The following is an 18,819-nucleotide window of genomic DNA, read 5'->3' on the forward strand; positions in this document are numbered from 1 at the left end:
ATTTTCAAAGTAGTAATTTGGTAATTGTGCATAGGGAAATGGAGCGGGCTGAAAATAATTGTGAAGGCAGTGGAACAATTAGTGAACAGGGAAGCATTATCGATCGGTAACAGCTCGCGTCAGGAATCCGAAATGACAGGTCACAATCTTGCAAATCCTGTAGATTCAGGTTTTGCGTCCTCACCGTTTTCTCAAATAAGTCAAGATACATTTCCTGCTTTTCAAAATGCGAATATTGCCGGTTCAAATGCACTGCCGAACAGCACTGAGGAACATGTGTCAGACACCAGTGCATTGTTATTACAATTAATGCAACAAATTGCACAAAATCTTCAAAAGTTAGACACAATGGAACAAAATCTTCGGAAGTTAGACACCACGCTTGAACAAACACGTTAAGATTTAATTACTGAGTTACGTAACATTGAATCGAAATGTCAAAAAGTCTGTAATGACGTAAAAACACAAATTTGTGAGCATTTTCTACCTATTTTTTCGCGGCATGAAAAAGCATTACAGAAACACGAAGCAGCCATAAAAGAACTGAAAACTATTGCTCATGAAAATAATGATACCTTGCAAGCTAAAATTGACTCAGTTGCATCTACCGATTCGGTTACACAACTTGCAAAAACTCAGGAAAACTTGAACGACACAGTAGATACTCTGAAAATTGGTTCAGAAAGACACATGGAGGAAATTAGTTCATTATCAGAGAAAGTAGTTAAACTTTCGGATCATCTAAATAATTTATCTACAAAGGTAGATGATAATCTGAATGACACAAAACCGGTAGTCTTTAATGACACAGAAGAGTGCAAACAAATTAGGAAATTCAAACAAAATCAGAATCAAATTAATACGCAACACCAAAGAGAAATCCGGGAAGTACAAGATCAGCTGACACAGGTAATATAAGAATTATGTATTTCAGAGGACACTCACGCCCCAATACGGGAAGAGGGACATAGAAATACGGAACAGCCACAAAATAACAACACAGCGCATTTCGGAAATTATGAAAGAAATTAGCAAGGTGCACCGAATTTTGAGATGGAACCGCCGAAACGACGTAACGATGAGCGACATGCGACTCGCCGACATGATGATTTTGACTATAAGCTGTTTATTACTACACGTAAATTCAAAACATTTAAGAATTCTAGCAACGACATTCATCCACAAGCGTGGCTCCATTAATTCTCTCATTGTTTTCCTCCCAACTGGTCATTAGAGCATAGATTAGAATTTATGTGTGGCTACTTGGAGAATGAACCAGCTGTGCGAATGCGATCGGTCATTCACGATTGCCACAGTGAAGGAGAATTTTATCATGCGTTCCTCTCAGCATATTGGTCTCAAGCTACACAAGACCGAGTAAAACATAGCATCATGATGATGAAACACTTTGAACAATCTGAATTTTCCAGTCTTGTCAAATATTTTGAAGACATGTTGCATAAGAATCAATATCTTTCAAACCCATACAGCCATTCAGAACTCATCCGCATTTGCTTAATGAAACTGCCTGAACATTTAAGAAATATTATTTTGGCAGGGCGTTGCAAAGACGACATTGAAGCTTTTCAGAGACTCTCACAAGAATTAGAAATTGACACAAACAGTTGCGGGATGCGAAAACAGGAAAACAGTCACTACAGGTCACATCCGTCACAGTTCCGTGACGACAGAAACAATAACTGGACACGACAAGTCTATTCTTACAACGCAAATCGTGACCAAAACAGACACCACCCATATGACAACCACTGGCAGAGTAATAATAGTTACAGAGAAAGATCGCATTTCCGTAGTAATGAATATGACTGATTACCATAGAAACAGACAATATGGGAACAAAAACAATTATTATCAAGGTAGACAGAATAACTTCAGACGCAACAGTTCAGTGCGCAGTTACGATTCAGGAAGAAATTCCCCACCACGTGACCGGCAAGAAAAACTATGGAATCTACAGACATGACGACAGACGATATAATCGTAACGACAGACCTGAATTGCATCAGAACTGGCGAGCTTCAAACAGGGCAGGGCCTTCTCGTCAAGATGAATTTGTAGAAGTTAGGTCTCCTAATCCCAATAACGGCGGACGCCAACAAAGAGATAGCAGACAATGACCCGCACCGCAGGCAGCCACGTGCGCCGGCTGGCTCAGAGAAAAATAACAGACGCTAACATTGAGAAAAATTCCAGTACTCTTTACCGACGTATACTGTATGATAATTGCGTTCAAGTTGAAACTCTTGTGTACTAGGAAGAGTAAAGGTTTACACCACATTTCACATGTAAAACCGTGTATTGAAAGATAATCTGCTTTTTAACTTTGTCTTTGCCATAAAACTTTTCACTTCACATTTCTAGTATGCATTGTCAGACTTAGAAACTGTTACCATGCAACAATGTTTGAAGTTAAATATCCAATCAAGAACCAAGAGAACTTAATTAAACAGAAATTACGAATGCATTGTTATAGTGAACAGACGTCACAGTGTTATTGTGTGTGTACATTCTTGCTTGTTAGTTATACGATTACATAACGACTATAAGGCTTACATACTTAGAACATATACTGGTACTGCTAATGAGATTTTAATTCAACATTTTGGTTTACTTGAAAATACATTCTGGATTTGAAGTACTTTCAGTGAGATACCAGATGACACAGTGGTTAGTTTATGTGACAGCTACACGATTTTATCACGACGCTACTAATGAGTGACAATATACAATGTTGATTTTTCAGTGTTTGTTTTATATCTGCATAGTTTTCTGTATTATTCTGGAAAGTAATACGTTTTAGTTGTAATTTTTGTGGTATAGCTACAATGAGACTGCCTTTTCCGTGGCACAACAGTACGTTACAGCACAGTACTTTCATCATCACGGCAATAACAAAGATATCTATACGCAAAGCATTTCACTTTTGTTTATCATGAGGTAAGTACATTGGCTTCTACAGAACTTAGCTTTCAGAGGACGATAACTACGACACTTCCACAGAGATTATCTTACAGCAAGACGCACAGTTTAGCGCTACAGTACACGTATTTGAGCGATTAATTTTGTACTTAAATCATTTATTTTTAAAGATATTTGAAGTACAACGATACAAAGAGTTTTCCATGATACATTTCATTTCATTGCTGTAATCTGTAACACCTGAGGGTGTAATTACATTAATCCTCAGGGGGGTACACGCTTACTTTGTGTACCACGTGTTTGGCAAGCACAAGGAGCCCTAGCTAATATGGTATTTGCTTATACAACTTTACACATCAGTACCATATTTCTGGGTTTGACCCGTGGTCTAGGGGTAGCGTCTTTGATTCATAATCAAAACGTCTTCGGTCCCAGGTTCGATCCCCGCCACTGCCTAAATTTTGATAAATAATCAGCATTGGCAGCTGAAGACTTCCGGCATAAGAAGTCAGCCTCATTCTGCCAACGGCCTTGTCAAAGAGGACGGAGGAGCGGATAGAGGTTCAGGGCACTCTCTTGTCCTAGGGGTGGGAAATTGCCCCTAAAGGCGGAAGAATCTCTTGTCCTAGGGGTGGGAAATTGCCCCTAAAGGCGGAAGAATCAGCAATGATCAACGACGTGAGGATGCAGAAGGCAATGGAAACCACTGCATTAAAGACACGTAACGTGTATCCACAGGACATGTGGCCTGTAATTGTAGAAGTGTCATGATGATCTCTCCATTGGCAAAAGATTCCGGAATAGTCCCCCATTTGGATCTACGGGAGGGGACTGCCGAGGGGGAGGTTACCATGAGGAAAAGATTGAATAATCAACGAAAGGATAACGTTCTACGAGTCGGGGCGTGGAATGTCAGAAGCTTGAACGTGGTAGGGAAACTAGAAAATCTGGAAAGGGAAATGCAAAGGCTCAATCTAGATATAGTAGGGGTCAGTGAAGTGAAGTGGAAGGAAGACAGGGATTTCTGGTCAGATGAGTATCGGGTAATATCAACAGCAGCAGAAAATGGTATAACAGTTGTAGGATTCGTTGTGAATAGGAAGGTAGGGCAGAGGGTGTGTTACTGCGAACAGTTCAGTGACTGGGTTGTTCTAATCAGAATCTACAGCAGACCAACACCGACAACGATAGTTCAGGTATACATGCCGACGTCGCAAACTGAAGATGAACAGATAGAGAAAGTGTATGAGGATATTGAAAGGGTAACGCAGTATGTAAAGGGGGACGAAAATCTAATAGTCATGGGCGACTGGAATGCAGTTGTAGGGGAAGGAGTAGAAAAAAGGGTTACAGGAGAATATGGGCTTGGGACAAGGAATAAAAGAGGAGAAAGACTAATTGAGTTCTGTAACAAGTTTCAGCTAGTAATAGCAAATACCCTGTTCAAGAATCACAAGAGGAGGAGGTATACTTGGAAAAGGCCGGGAGATATGGGAAGATTTCAATTAGATTAGATCATGGTCAGACAGATTCCGACATCAGATACTGGATTGTAAGGCGTACCCAGGAGCAGATGCAGACTCAGATCACAATATTGTAGTGATGAAGAGTAGGCTGAAGTTCAAGACATTAGTCAGGAAGAATCAATACGCAAAGAAGTGGGATACAGAAGTACTAAGGAATGGCGAAATACGTTTGAAGTTCTCTAACGCTATAGATACAGCAATAAGGAACGGGGCAGTAGGCAGTACAGTTGAAGAGGAATGGACATCTCTAAAAAGGGCCATCACAGAAGTTGGGAAGGAAAACATAGGTACAAAGAAGGTAGCTGCGAAGAAACCATGGGTAACAGAAGAAATACTCCAGTTGATTGATGAAAGGAGGAAGTATAAACATGTTCCGGGAAAATCAGGAATACAGAAATACAAGTCGCTGAGAAATGAAACAAATAGGAAGTGCAAGGAAGCTAAGACGAAATGTCTGCAGGAAACACGTGAAGACAATGAAAAAGATATGATTGTCGGAAGGACAGACTCAGCATACAGGAAAGTCAAAACAACCTTTGGTGACATTAAAAGCAACGGTGTTAACATTAAGAGTGCAATGGGAATTCCACGGTTAACCCTTTGTTTCCTGACATAAGATTAAATTTACTTTTTAACATTTTCTTTGCAGAATTTATGCTATTGTGGCCTCAAATGATAGGATTTTTTGTAAAATTTTATTTTATTTTTCACAACTTTTTTCTCTCCTGGTACTCAGAAGTACCGTCAGACTCCATGGACAGAATCACAACATGCGCAGAAAAATGCTCCAATTTTTATAACTTGTACTTTATGCCACGTAAATGTTAAATATTTTTACATTAGAAAATTAATTTACAGAAATATGATATTTCTGAATTTTTTTTTAAATTTCGCATAAATTTATTCTAGAGCAACTTCACAATGCATAGTAAATTAGCTATACATTTTTGACGGTATATACATATCACATATTTAGTGATACCTCATGAAATTGTAGGAAACAGTTCTTTTTCTCATTGCAGCACAAATACACTTTACACGTACAACATTGAGAATGTGGTCTCGACTGAATTTTATTTTTCGCACACATTTCGCATCGTCCTCTTTTACAACTGAACACTACAAAATGGTTCCCTCGGTTGCCAAGACGTACATCCTTCGGAACAGAAAAGCTATTCTTCCTTCTCTTTGGGAGAGTTATTTCATCTTTACCAGAGTTTCTCTTTTTGAGATTTGGCACTTGCTGTTCATTCATTAGCCCTAGTGCCACAGCACGCCTGAATTCCAGCAGTGGCAGTGCCCCATGAAGATCACTGAAAATGACGTAAGCATTGAAAAAAGCAATTTCTATTGCTCCCCAGAAGAGACGGCGCCACCATTTCTTTGATCTTTTGTCAAGACCATAAGTTGAACGTAATCTGTCTGCATGATCCACACCACCCATGTTTTTATTGTAATCACATACAATAACTGGACATGGTATAGTCATACTAGTTCCATCTTTCTGTTTTCTTGTCACTACGCTCTGTTCAGTGCCATGGAAGTTTGACGCAAAATACACTACTTTATTTTCCTTCCATTGAAATACTGTTAGGTCTAAAGATGACTCTCTGTGATTTGATTTACACATTTTTCTTTAGATAAATTTCCTGGCAAACCTTTCCTGTTTGTTCTAATTGTTCCACAGGCAAATGTATTTACGGATTTCTGTGTGAGAAAAAGTGGACAGAACAACTAGTGAGAGGTAACGCATTGTTGCTACAATAAAGTGTTCGCACAGCCTGACGGTACTAATAAGTCCGTCTTATATTTTCCACTTTATCTCATTCACTTGTAACGTAATGCTTCAAACTATTATAAAAAAAACGAAGAAGGTAAGTACGTACAATGGAAAACTCAACGGAAGTTTCAATAAATTGCACACAAATTCAGGCAACACCATGGAAACAAGCACATACAATCTTCTGTTTTCACAGCAGCGCGCGAAAAACAATTTCAAGCTCTGACTGCCAGAGAGGTCTATGTATTGCACAATAACATCTATGAAACAGTAGAGCAGAGTTACTGTTACGTACTGACAGGCTCACAGATCACGAAACTGCACCACGAGAAAATAATGAGAGTCAAAACTTACTGGTACTTTTAAGTACCGTCAGGCAACAAAGGGTTAAATGCAGAGGAGAGAGCAGATAGGTGGAAAGAATACATTGAAAGCCTCTATGAGGGCGAAGATTTGTCTGATGTGATAGAATAAGATACAGGAGTCGATTTAGAAGAGATAGGGGATCCAGTATTAGAATCGGAATTTAAAAGAGCTTTGGAGGACTTACGGTCAAATAAGGCAGAAGGGATAGATAACATTCCATCAGAATTTCTAATATCATTGGGGGAAGTAGCAACAAAACGACTATTCACGTTGGTGTGTAGAAAATGAGTCTGGCGATATAAAATCTGACTTTCGGAAAAGCATCATCCACACAATTCCGAAGACGGCAAGAGCTGACAAGTGCGAGAATTATCGCACAATCAGCTTAACAGCTCATGCATCGAAGCTGCTCACAAGAATAATATACAGAAGAATGGAAAAGACAATTGAGAATGCGCTAGGTGACGACCAGTTTGGCTTTAGGAAAAGTAAAGGTACGAGAGAGGCAATTCTGACGTTATGGCTAATAATGGAAGCAAGGCTAAAGAAAAATCAGGACACTTCCATAGGATTTGTCGACCTGGAAAAAGCGTTCGACAATATAAAATGGTGCAAGCTGTTCGCGATTCTGAAAAAAGTAGGGGTAAGCTATAGGGAGAGACGGGTCATATACAATATGTACAACAACGAAGAGGGAATAATAAGAGTGGACGATCAAGAACGAAGTGCTCGTATTAAGAAGGGTGTAAGACAAGGCTGTAGCCTTTCGCCCCTATTTTTCAATCTGTACATCGAGGAAGCAATGATGGAAATAAAAGAAAGGTTCAGGAGTGGAATTAAAATACAAGGTGAAAGGATATCAATGATACGATTCGCTGATGAAATTGCTATCCTGAGTGAAAGTGAAGAAGAATTAAATAATCTGCTGAACGGAATGAACAGTCTAATGAGTACACAGTATGGTTTGAGAGTAAATCGGAGAAAGAGTAAGGTAATGAGAAGTAGTAGAAATGAGAACAGCGAGAAACTTATCAGGATTGATGGTCACAAAGTCAATGAAGTTAAGGAATTCTGCTACCTAGGCAGTAAAATAACCAATGATGGACGGAGCAAGGAGGACATCAAAAGCCCGCATCTCGTGGTCGTGCGGTAGCATTCTCGCTTCCCACGCCCGGGTTCCCGGGTTCGATTCCCGGCGGGGTCAGGGATTTTCTCTGCCTCGTGATGGCTGGGTGTTGTGTGCTGTCCTTAGGTTAGTTAGGTTTAAGTAGTTCTACGTTCTAGGGGACTGATGACCATAGATGTTAAGACCCATAGTGCTCAGAGCCATTTTTGAGGACATCAAAAGCAGACTCGCTATGACAAAAAAGGCATTTCTGGCCAAGAGAAGTCTACTAATATCAAATAATGGTCTTAATATGAGGAAGAAATTTCTGAGGATGTACGTCTGGAGTACAGCATTGTAAGGTAGTGAAACATGGACTGTGGGAAAACCGGAACAGAAGAGAATCGAAGCATTTGATATGTGGTGCTATAGACGAATGTTGAAAATTAGGTGGACTGATAAGGTGAGGAATGAGGAGTTTCTACGCAGAATCGGAGAGGAAAGGAGTATGTGGAAAACACTGATAAGGAGAAGGGACAGTATGATAGGACATCTGCTAAGACATGAGGGAATGACTTCCATGGTACTAGAGGGAGCTGTAGAGGGCAAAAACTGTAGAGGAAGACAGAGATTGGAATACGTCAAGCAAATAATTGAGGACGTAGGTTGCAAGTGCTACTCTGAGATGAAGAGGTTATCACAGGAAAGGAATTCGTGGCGGGCCGCATCAAACCAGTCAGTAGACTGATGACAAAATAAAAACCATATTTCTCTAACACAAATTACACAGCTATCTTATGATTTGAAACTTCCTGGCAGATTAAAACTGTGTGCCCGACCGAGACTCGAACTCGGGACCTTTGCCTTTCGCGGGCAAGTGCTCTACCATCTGAGCTACCGAAGCACGACTCACGCCCGGTACTCACATGGTAGAGCACTTGCCCGCGAAAGGCAAAGGTCCCGAGTTCGAGTCTCGGTCGGGCACACAGTTTTAATCTGCCAGGAAGTTTCATATCAGCGCACACTCCGCTGCAGAGTGAAAATCTCATTCTGGATCTTATCATTTAACTGAGAGATAAACATTTTTTTACTACATCAGTGAAATGTTTACGAAATTACACAGTTCTGTATGTTCACACTGATGAAATTGTATTTTGTCTGTACTTTGTGAACTGTTCATATTTTTCGGAACCATTGTGATACTATGAGAGCTTTGAATGATGTATTTGGTATGGGATCACGGTTTTTAAAGTATGTTTGAGGTAGATGACACTACTGAAAGGAGCAGAGAATTTTTTTTAGGTTTTGTAATTATTGCAGAAAGCTACGACGATTTTGAGGTTTGGCTGAGGTTTTATGATTTAATGATGATGTGTATTATGCTGTTGAGGTATGTTTATGATCAATAAGCTGATGTTATATGAGGAATTTGATTATGCTATGTTTTCATTATGATGAAATATTGAAGACATGTTGATGAATATGTAAATGTGTAATAAGATAAGGAGTAAGGAGTAGTAGTTAGGGACTCTAGTTTGTGAAAAACGACATTTGAAACCAAGAATCTTACTTTAAGAGTTATCAAATGTGTGTAAATGCGTGAATGTATCACAATGCCGGCGAAAATTTTTTGGACACTTATATTTACAGGATTTTGTTTCTACACATTTGTAAAGCAAATTGTCGACCTGTGAAATTTTATATGAGACTATCACTGTAGCGGAAACTGCTGTCATAAATATTTCGGTAAGAAAGGTAAGTGACCGTGACGTAATGTGTTGTGAGTGGCCAGGTGTGCCAGCCACCTTGAGAAAAAGCTATTAGGATGAGAAGAAAGCCGCCATTATCCTCGCTATTGACATTTCTTTGTAGAAAGCATCGCAATTACGACACATTCAAACTTGAAAACATATAATTACACTGTGGAGCTCTTAATTTATGATAAAATTACTAAAATGCCTAATGAAATGATTAGAAACATTTTAGATCTATTGTCTTTCTAGTTGAGAGATTTGCTCATTTTGTTTAATATCTAGTTTCTAGCTGCACTGCAGCATTGGTTAAAATAGAATTTTATAGAGGTACTAATAAATATTTTCTGTCTACAGATCCAATAAATACTAATTTTGTAATACACTTCCCAAAAAATGAGGAAGCACAAAGACATTTCCCTTCACAGGAACTGCATACATAATTTTCTTTTCTAGTACTTGGTAATTTACTTCATAGAATAAGTTTTTGTGGTGCACCACTTTAATGACATAGGTATTAAGATGTGAATAGACGTTTCCCTTGTCTGCATTGTTGCCTTTTTGTGTACTATTTTTTCTGCTTGAGCTTTTTCATGTTTAAGTGTAAGTTATAGCATTTGATGCTGCTGCTTGCCAGGCATAGTGCTACTAAATTTCACTTTGTATTACTCTGAAGCCAGTTTTACTACTGATTGATTTTTCTTTTTGCTGCAAATTGGCTCATATTAGTGATAATGCTGCATTTGCTATCCAAATTTAGATTTTTTGCTGCTTGCTTCGCCAATTTGCATTTTTTGTCATTGCTGTTTGCATTAGTTGTCCTGTGCTGCTGCATTGCCTCGTCCCTTAGTTTATGCATCTGAGTTCAGTAGATTTAAGTTAGCTTAAGATGGGGTAGGCTATATAAGAGAACGAGCTGTGATGAATTGGAAGAAATGCATTGAGAAGCTATAAGAAAATGGTTTGGCCAAAAAAAGTATTTTGAAAGAGGATATGAATAAAGTAGGGTTTAGAGACAACAGGTTTAGGTAGGATTTTCTTGGAAATAAATGATGGGTTAAGATAATTGAAAATAAATAATGAGGTAAGAAATATGTGAGCATATAAATACAGAAACCATGCTTGGAGAGGATTTTTTGGTGGAAACAATTGAAGTAAGACGAAACATCTATGGAATGAAGTTTTGGGTTGGACTGAAGTACCAAATGTTACACTGAAAACAAACCCTGACCTTTCCTCTTGTGTTATTCTGCTATGTGTTTGTGTACTCTTGTATATTTGTGTTTTTCCTGTCTTTATGTGTTTAGCTGATATGGGTTATGTTGTGGAATTTTTCAAATACTATGTTATTTTCTTTGTAAAGATGTTTAGACATTAATTATTTTGTTTTGTTTTAATACTCACATGTGAAGTTGATGTTTCAAAAGTTATTCTGATCTTATGTATGTAATTATGTCAAAATTCTTTTAACACTGAAGTACATGTTTATTTCTATTCTTGTGTAAAGCCTGTTTTACTACAAATGTTATCTATATTGTTATGTTCTTTAATGATGTATTTTGTACCTTTGTAATTGTATTCTTATGTTGTAAATTTATAATAGTATAGACACCAGTTCCTCAAATTAAGTATCATTTCACTGCATATGTTTCTGTTGGTCATAATATATGCACAGTATGTGAAGTTGGGACTGTTAGGGCTTGCATGTGTGTTAACAGTTCAGCAAGGGACTGGATAACAGCATTGATGGTTCTAAGGACATTAGAAAAAAAGTTTGTGAGTGCACAGGTGGTGGTTCATGGACTTGCTATATTGTCCACAAGACTCTTCGATGGTGATTGTGCACCTGCACAGTCGTAACGGATGGCTGCTAGCCATCTCTACAAGGACTACAGTGGGTCTACACCTTTGATGACTCACCAATACCATTATTTTTACAAGGACTGCAGTGGGTCGGCACCTCTGGTGGCCCACCAATACCGTAATCTGTACCAGGACTACAGTGGGTCTGCTGTGTGATGACCTACCTACCAATATTCTTCAAAACTTCGACTGACTCTGCTGTGGGTTTGCTCTGTTGTGGCCCATTACCTGCCTGCATGTCAAGAGTCAGCACTTTCTTTCCGTTAGAAGGACAACACTACTACTTCAGAACTGCATGGAAATCCACTACTTCTGTGTGCATTTCTTTTAGTGCTCAGACTCTTTGAGAAAAACACTGCGATTTTACTGTGATGAACGATCAGGACTGTCTTTATGGACTGTGAGAAAATTTTAGCTTTTGACCAACATTGTATCAATACGTATGTGCGTTTGATTTCTTTGTTATTGTAATTGTCAAAAATTTTTAACGAATATGTATTGGCCAGTGCCCAAAACAATTTGTAAAATTTTTTGTGGGGAGCATGGGGGCTATGTAAGTAGGCTGTTTAGGTTTTCTTAGCTCTCTGTATGAAAATCACTGGCTGTGCCGTGTGCAGTCTGTGGCTGGTTGGCATTGTTGTAATACTCGCCATTGTAGCGTTGGGCAGCTGGATGTTAACAGCGCATAGCGTTGCGCAGTTGGAGGTGAGCCGCCAGCAGTGGTGGATGTGGGGAGAGAAATGGCGGAATTTTGAAATTTGTAAGACTATGTCATGAACTGCTATATATATATTATGACTTTTGATGACTTAAGGTAAATACATTGTTTGTTCTCTATAAAAATCTTTCATTTGCTAACTATGCCTATCGGTAGTTAGTGCCTTCCGTAGTTTGAATCTTTTATTTAGCTGGCAGTAGTGGCGCTCGTTGTATTGCAGTAGTTCGAGTAACGAAGATTTTTGTGAGGTAAGTGATTTGTGAAAGGTATAGTTAAATGTTAGTCAGGGCCATTCTTTGCAGGGATTATTGAAAGTCAGATTCCGTTGCGCTAAAAATATTGTGTGTCAGTTTAAGCACAGTCATGTATAATTGTTCTAAGGGGACGTTTCAATTTATTATGTAGCTACTAATTTAATTTCGCCGCTTCAGGACACTATCTTCAGGCCTTAGTTAATGCTGAAGGGATTGTCACGGTCCATACATACGAACCATCAGTGGCTGACATAGCTGGTTTACGCAGACCATCTGTAACTGTGATGGCTGGCTGGGATGGACGAGCGGTTTTAGGCGCTTCAGTCTGGAACCGCGCGACCGCCACGGTCGCAGGTTCGAATCCTGCCTCAGGCATGGATGTGTGTGAAATCCTTAGGTTAGTTAGGTTTAAGTAGTTCTAAGTTCTAGGGGACTGATGACCTTGGAATTTAAGTCCAATAGTGCACAGAGCCATTTGAACCATTTTTGTAACTGATGTCTCTCCAACTGCCAGAAGTTGATGGTTGGAGAAACGGGATCACAGAGAGAGTCTACGTAAACGTGTTGTGTTGGCCACTGAAGATCGTGATGACATCTTTAGTACTAACTAAGGCCTGAAGATATATAACAAGATATAACAATATATGACTTAACAATAACGGCTGTAGGTTTTCATTTTCTTACACTAGTGAATGGCCTAGTCCACCAGACCTCCAGTCGAAAGTATAGACATACAAAAATTGTCCACACTAACGGCTTCCCGTCTTACAAGCGCATCTTCAGATGCAAACTACATATTTAAGAAGCGAAATATAATTATAAGCTGTATTGCAAATTTATTTTAGACTATTTGAAAGGTTATAGTTACAAAAATAATTACGTTAATCCATCACAGATGAACCCAACTTGCTTAGTCTCATTCTGAGAATAAGTTAAAAAACTGGACGAGCGAAGGGTGTCTGAGGTCGTCCATGTAATATTTTGTAATAATGTTGCCGGGTAGATTTAACAGATACACTGGCCGTTCCTTCCATGTGCAAGTATCTATGAGAAAAAGAAGCACTCCTAAGGCGAACATTTATTTCCAAGATGTACCGAAAAAGGGTAGTTAACGCTGGAAATAGTGCAAGACCGTAAGCACAAAGATGAAACTAGGCACGCTGCCTTCATGCTTAGACCCGATACGGAAGGCGCAGCTTGCGAACGTAGGTCGTGCCTTCACAAGCTACCAGGAAACACTGACTGCCCAGGTACATAGTAACTACCATGTGGACGCTGTGTCGCGATGTGTAATACACAATCAGCGCCAGGCCACTCCATTGCAATATACTCTTAGTTAACCGTACAACCGACTAAAGTTTGTCAAAATATGATGCTCTAAGTCCAAGTAACTGTTCAGCGTGTTCTGTGCATTATCTTTTATGTATCTACGATTTTCCCCCACTACCTCCAACAGATTCAAAACCTGGCTCTTCTCTTGTTTGGAGTATTGAAATATTTTCAGTAAGATTTGCTATACTATGCACACGTTCCCTTAGTTACAGGGTTAATGCAGATTTCGATTGATAAATTAAGAAGCTTCTGGAACCATGTCCCAACTTTTCAATTATCCTTCGTACGTCTAAATTTTTAAATTTTGACAATATTCTCAGAACGGCAATACCTTGACTGAGAACGCTGGGAACTTTTGGGATTAATGTAATACGTTTGAGTGTAAGTCTTCAAATAATCTTTTATATAATGGCACATATTTTCAGTACAGTTCGTAATTACATTTCGGTTACGAAATATCTAGATTACACATGAATATGGGGGCTGTAAGCCGCGAAACCGGTAATGTGCTTAATTAAACCAATTTTATCAATCTCAGCGGTCCTTATGCGAACTGCACGTTGAGGATAGTACAATCTTTCTGCAGTCAGCCGAAAATGCCGGTTCTTCGTATTTTGTCGGTAACGTTTTTGCGAAAGGAACGTCGTTTTTCCGCCATGGAATCCACTTTGAGTTCACGGAGTTTTTTCAGTAGTACTCTTGTGTTTATCAACCCTGCCGGTGACAGGTCTTTCCGCACGTCTCTGAATTTCACAGTTCTAGGCGAGCTTGTGGAGATCACTAACACTTGAGCAGTAATGAAGGGAAAAGAATCCCACCAGTATTATGTAGGTGATCTCGTTTATAAATTTACACTTTTCTAGAATTATCGCAAGAAACCGAAGAGGATCATTCGCCTTCTCTACTACTGGCCTGTGCTCCTTTCATTTCATATCTTATTGCGACGTTTCGCTTAAGTATTTAATCGACGTGACTGTATCAAGTAGCACGACACTAATCTGTATCCGAACATTACAAGATTGTTTTTTTTCCTAGTCATCGGCAGTAATTTTGTTACATTAATAGCACGCTGCCATCCATCACACGAAACAGGTGTTCGGCATAAGTTATCCTGTATGCTGCAGGGTATAGGCTGTAGTCACGCAACGACACTTTCCTGTATACTAAGAGGGGGAAAACCCATTCATCGTTGGGAACTAAGCTCACTGGTGATGGTTGCTTCTGTGAACCCTGCGTTTTTACTCGTTCGCCGTGTCTTTAACTCTGCATGCTGCATGGATTTCAGATAAATTTCCAGAAAAAAAACATCAAATACAGCCAAGTATTACTTCCGCATGATAAATTCATTGGTAATGTTATGTCGGCACGTCGCTTACTTCGATTTCCTCATGTAAATGTGTTCTCTGAAAGCGTCAAATTAGTGAAGTGACGCGACGGGCCAGTGACCGCAACTCACGCAGAGGTCAAAGCAGGGATGAATGGAACTACGGATTACGTAACCTGTTTACGACTCCCCTCGGCCGTCATTCGCTTTTCAGGGAAGTTCGTAGTCGAGCACGTACGCTGGCTTGGATTGAAGTTTGTTTACAGAAAATTATACACATCTGTGCCGGCATTACTAGCAAGAAACAACTGAAAATAATCTATCATCAGTCAAACCGACATGCATAGTTTTGAAATCCGAGGAATTTCAACAGTACTTTGTCATCCTTGAGATCTAAAAATTTTAGATCTTTAAATACAAATTTTAATGCGATCTTGGCTCTGAAGTATTTCTTCAAATGTTACAATCTGCAGAAAGTTCCTTGCTCAGAATGTCTAAAATATATTAATAGCTCTTTTTTTTTTTACAATTTCGGGGCGTGTGAATTACTGTATTGGAAAAACGATGACTTCCGAGGTCGTCTGAACTTGACAAATGGAAAGGAGCAAAACTACTTTGTTAAAAACTTACGATATAGCGCCAGTTTAAGATTTTTTCAATCGAAAAAGAACCAGTTTTTGATTAGTCAGCAGTTGAAAGCGGCTGCAAAGTTCATACATGGAATCAATTGTCTGATAAAGATCTTGAGTGCGCACAAGCAGCCATTAACACACGAGAGTGAAACGAATATTAAATTCAACAATTCAGCAAATTACGTATTAGTGTACTTACTGAAAAATCTTACACAGAAATTTATTTGAGAATAAAACATCCACCACTTGTTCAGTGCTGATAATTTTACCGGTATTTCTATCATTTAAATTACTATGGAAAAGGGCAAGACAAAGTTATCGACGAAAAATACGATAATCTGTAGAGGTGCTTGTGCTTTATTGAAAACATTTCGGAAAAGGTCTCTTATTTACCTTACAGCAGTAAGATATGAGACGATTATGCTGAAAGTTTTTGAATTAACTGTAAACTCTGTTCTGGAAGAAGCATTTCATGGGGTATTTTTCGTGTTCCAAGGAGATTCATCACGAAAGGTGGATGGTGAAAACCATTTGTGTTGAGAAAAAAAAATATGTTCAGTGACGAAGTTTAATTCAAACGACAAGAACAGAATGCAAATTGTTCTACTTGCATTTTTCTTAACACTATGTATCTCGAAAGCCAAAGTACCGTACTTACAGTTAGTAATTCTTGGTAGTTTTAACACACATATGGAGTTACAAAAAACTGAAGAATCATTCATGGTTCTTGTCCCCTGTTCTATTACCTTAATCCTCTGAATCACGAATTTACACAGTCACTAAGCTGAATCGTGACCCAGAAACAGCAGACAAAGATACTGAGTAGGAGTCGACCAAATCCAAAAAAATTGAACTAAGAGGACTGAACTAGTCTTTTATAGTAAAGTAAGAATAAATTTAAACAAGTTGATTTCAGTTACAAGTTCTTTAAAACGGTTTCTTCACATTGGCATGTAAATGAAGCTGCTGTCAACGATCTTGTTTCTAGAGTAAAAGTTGTAAATTAACCAGCTAGGAAAGGCGTTAAGATTGTGCAACGCTATTACAAGTCACTAAAAAATGAAAGAAAGCTGTATATGCACTTCAGGTTGTGTCTGAATACCACCAGAAGGTTCAAAGGCAAGAAAAGGAGGCTTTATCGAAGAATATGGTTCAAATGGCTCTGAGCTCTATGGGACTTAACTGCTACGGTCATCAGTCCCCTAGAACTTAGAACTACTTAAACCTAACTAACCTAAGGACAGCACACAACACCCAGCCATCACGAGGCAGAGAAAATCCCTGACCCCGCCGGGAATCGAACCCGGGAACCCGGGCGTGGGAAGCGAGAACGCTACCGCACGACCACGAGATGCGGGCTATCGAAGAATAAGAATGTATGAATGTATAAAACAAATTTGGCACACAAGCTTAGTAAATAGTAGGATCATAGACTGTATTATTAAAGTTAATGCAACAAAACAGTATTAATAATAAAGTATGAAGTTTTGCGTTGATATGGTACTTCTGAACAGTATATTTCGAGGTAAAAGGCAAACACGATTTTTCATCGAAAAAATTAGCCAAATCAAGCAAATGGAACTTAAAAATCTATAATAAAAAACTTGCTCTGTAGTAGTCACATGTTCTACAGTTGATTAGAACGACTGAAGGAAATTTTGTTAGTTGCAAGAGAAAGTGAGTATTAGAAACAACTTGCTTTTTATACAAGTTATACAACTATAAACAGGTTGAAAAGAAACATGCAAGGAGTGGTTACCCGAAAAGGAACGAGACCAAGGTGGGAACGAGGAACGAGACCAAGGTGGGAACGAGGAACGAGACCAAGGTGGGAACGAGGAACGAGACCAAGGTGGGAACGAGGAACGAGACCAAGGTGGGAACGAGGAACGAGACCAAGGTGGGAACGAGGAACGAGACCAAGGTGGGAACGAGGAACGAGACCAAGGTGGGAACGAGGAACGAGACCAAGGTGGGAACGAGGAACGAGACCAAGGTGGGAACGAGGAACGAGACCAAGGTGGGAACGAGGAACGAGACCAAGGTGGGAACGAGGAACGAGACCAAGGTGGGAACGAGGAACGAGACCAAGGTGGGAACGAGGAACGAGACCAAGGTGGGAACGAGGAACGAGACCAAGGTGGGAACGAGGAACGAGACCAAGGTGGGAACGAGGAACGAGACCAAGGTGGGAACGAGGAACGAGACCAAGGTGGGAACGAGGAACGAGACCAACTGACTGAACTAGACTGACCACGTTCCAAGTGAACAGTGAATGACCGTTCTGGGAATGAGACTGGCCGCGAGCAAACTGGATGATAAACGACCATTCTGAGAGGGAGACGGGCCACGATCGAAGTGAACTGTGAACAACCCTTCCTTAGAGGTCATGCCCTGGTGTTGCAGTCCACTTTAGTGAACCATTCCTTTGGACCTATTCATCTGCAAACGACCCAGCCCTGTATCCTCTAGAGTCATCAACGAACAACTTCAGATTGCAACTAACTAGCTGTCAGATCGTGTATGTATAGAAAACGAAACTGTTGCTACCGCATTTCTCTGGAGCACTGCTGACGATACCCTTGTCCCTCACAGACACATACCGTTCACGACAACGTACTTTGGCCTATTACTTAAGACGTAAGGGGGAACGAAGTTGCATGGCAGCAGCAGCATTCAGTGGGCTCACCTGCAGGATGGTCATGATCTTCGAGACGAAGGCGGGCGTCATCTGGAGCACGTGGCCCATGTTGGCGCCGTCCAGGTCCAGCAGGATGACGTTGCCGCAGATGATGGCGGCCGGGTCGTCGCGCAGCATGAGGTCGCCCGCCATGTAGTTCAGCTTGAAGACCCTCTCCACGGGGATGGTGGCCGGGTCGGCGGCGCCCAGCCGCAGCAGGAACACCCGGCTGCCCTGCTCGTCCGGCTCTGGCAACTCCAGCAGCACCCTACGCACCAGCAGGGGTGCCAACATCTCACAGTGCAGATACTAGCAACACTATACAGAACCATTCTTAACACTTCTTACACGAGTGTGGTATTGCTAAGGGTAATGTGTCACCACCAGCAGTGTACCATCCACAAATTGCTGTAAGGTAGGTGGAGGCGCATATGGGACACATCCTATCTACTGATAAGATAGAAGACAGGGGTGGTTGCCGACCTGAAAGACGTTGGTGATCCAGTTATAAAGTCTCAGTTTTACCATTTAACGAGGCAGAAGGTGTG

The 18,819-nt window shown here is 40.1% G+C and overlaps 1 protein-coding gene across 1 annotated transcript in view; it reads right to left on the bottom strand.

Annotated features, from left to right (window-relative positions):
- Window positions 1-18,819, bottom strand: part of LOC126101015 (alpha-tocopherol transfer protein-like) — a 164,459-nt gene that overhangs the window by 76,191 nt on the left and 69,449 nt on the right. The window contains exon 4 of the mRNA XM_049911683.1: window positions 18,281-18,539. Within this exon, the coding sequence (XP_049767640.1) occupies window positions 18,281-18,539 (259 nt within the window). The remainder of the gene's footprint in view (window positions 1-18,280; window positions 18,540-18,819) is intronic.

The sequence above is a fragment of the Schistocerca cancellata genome, chromosome 9, assembly GCF_023864275.1.
Source record: "Schistocerca cancellata isolate TAMUIC-IGC-003103 chromosome 9, iqSchCanc2.1, whole genome shotgun sequence".
NCBI classification, from domain to species: domain Eukaryota; kingdom Metazoa; phylum Arthropoda; class Insecta; order Orthoptera; family Acrididae; genus Schistocerca; species Schistocerca cancellata.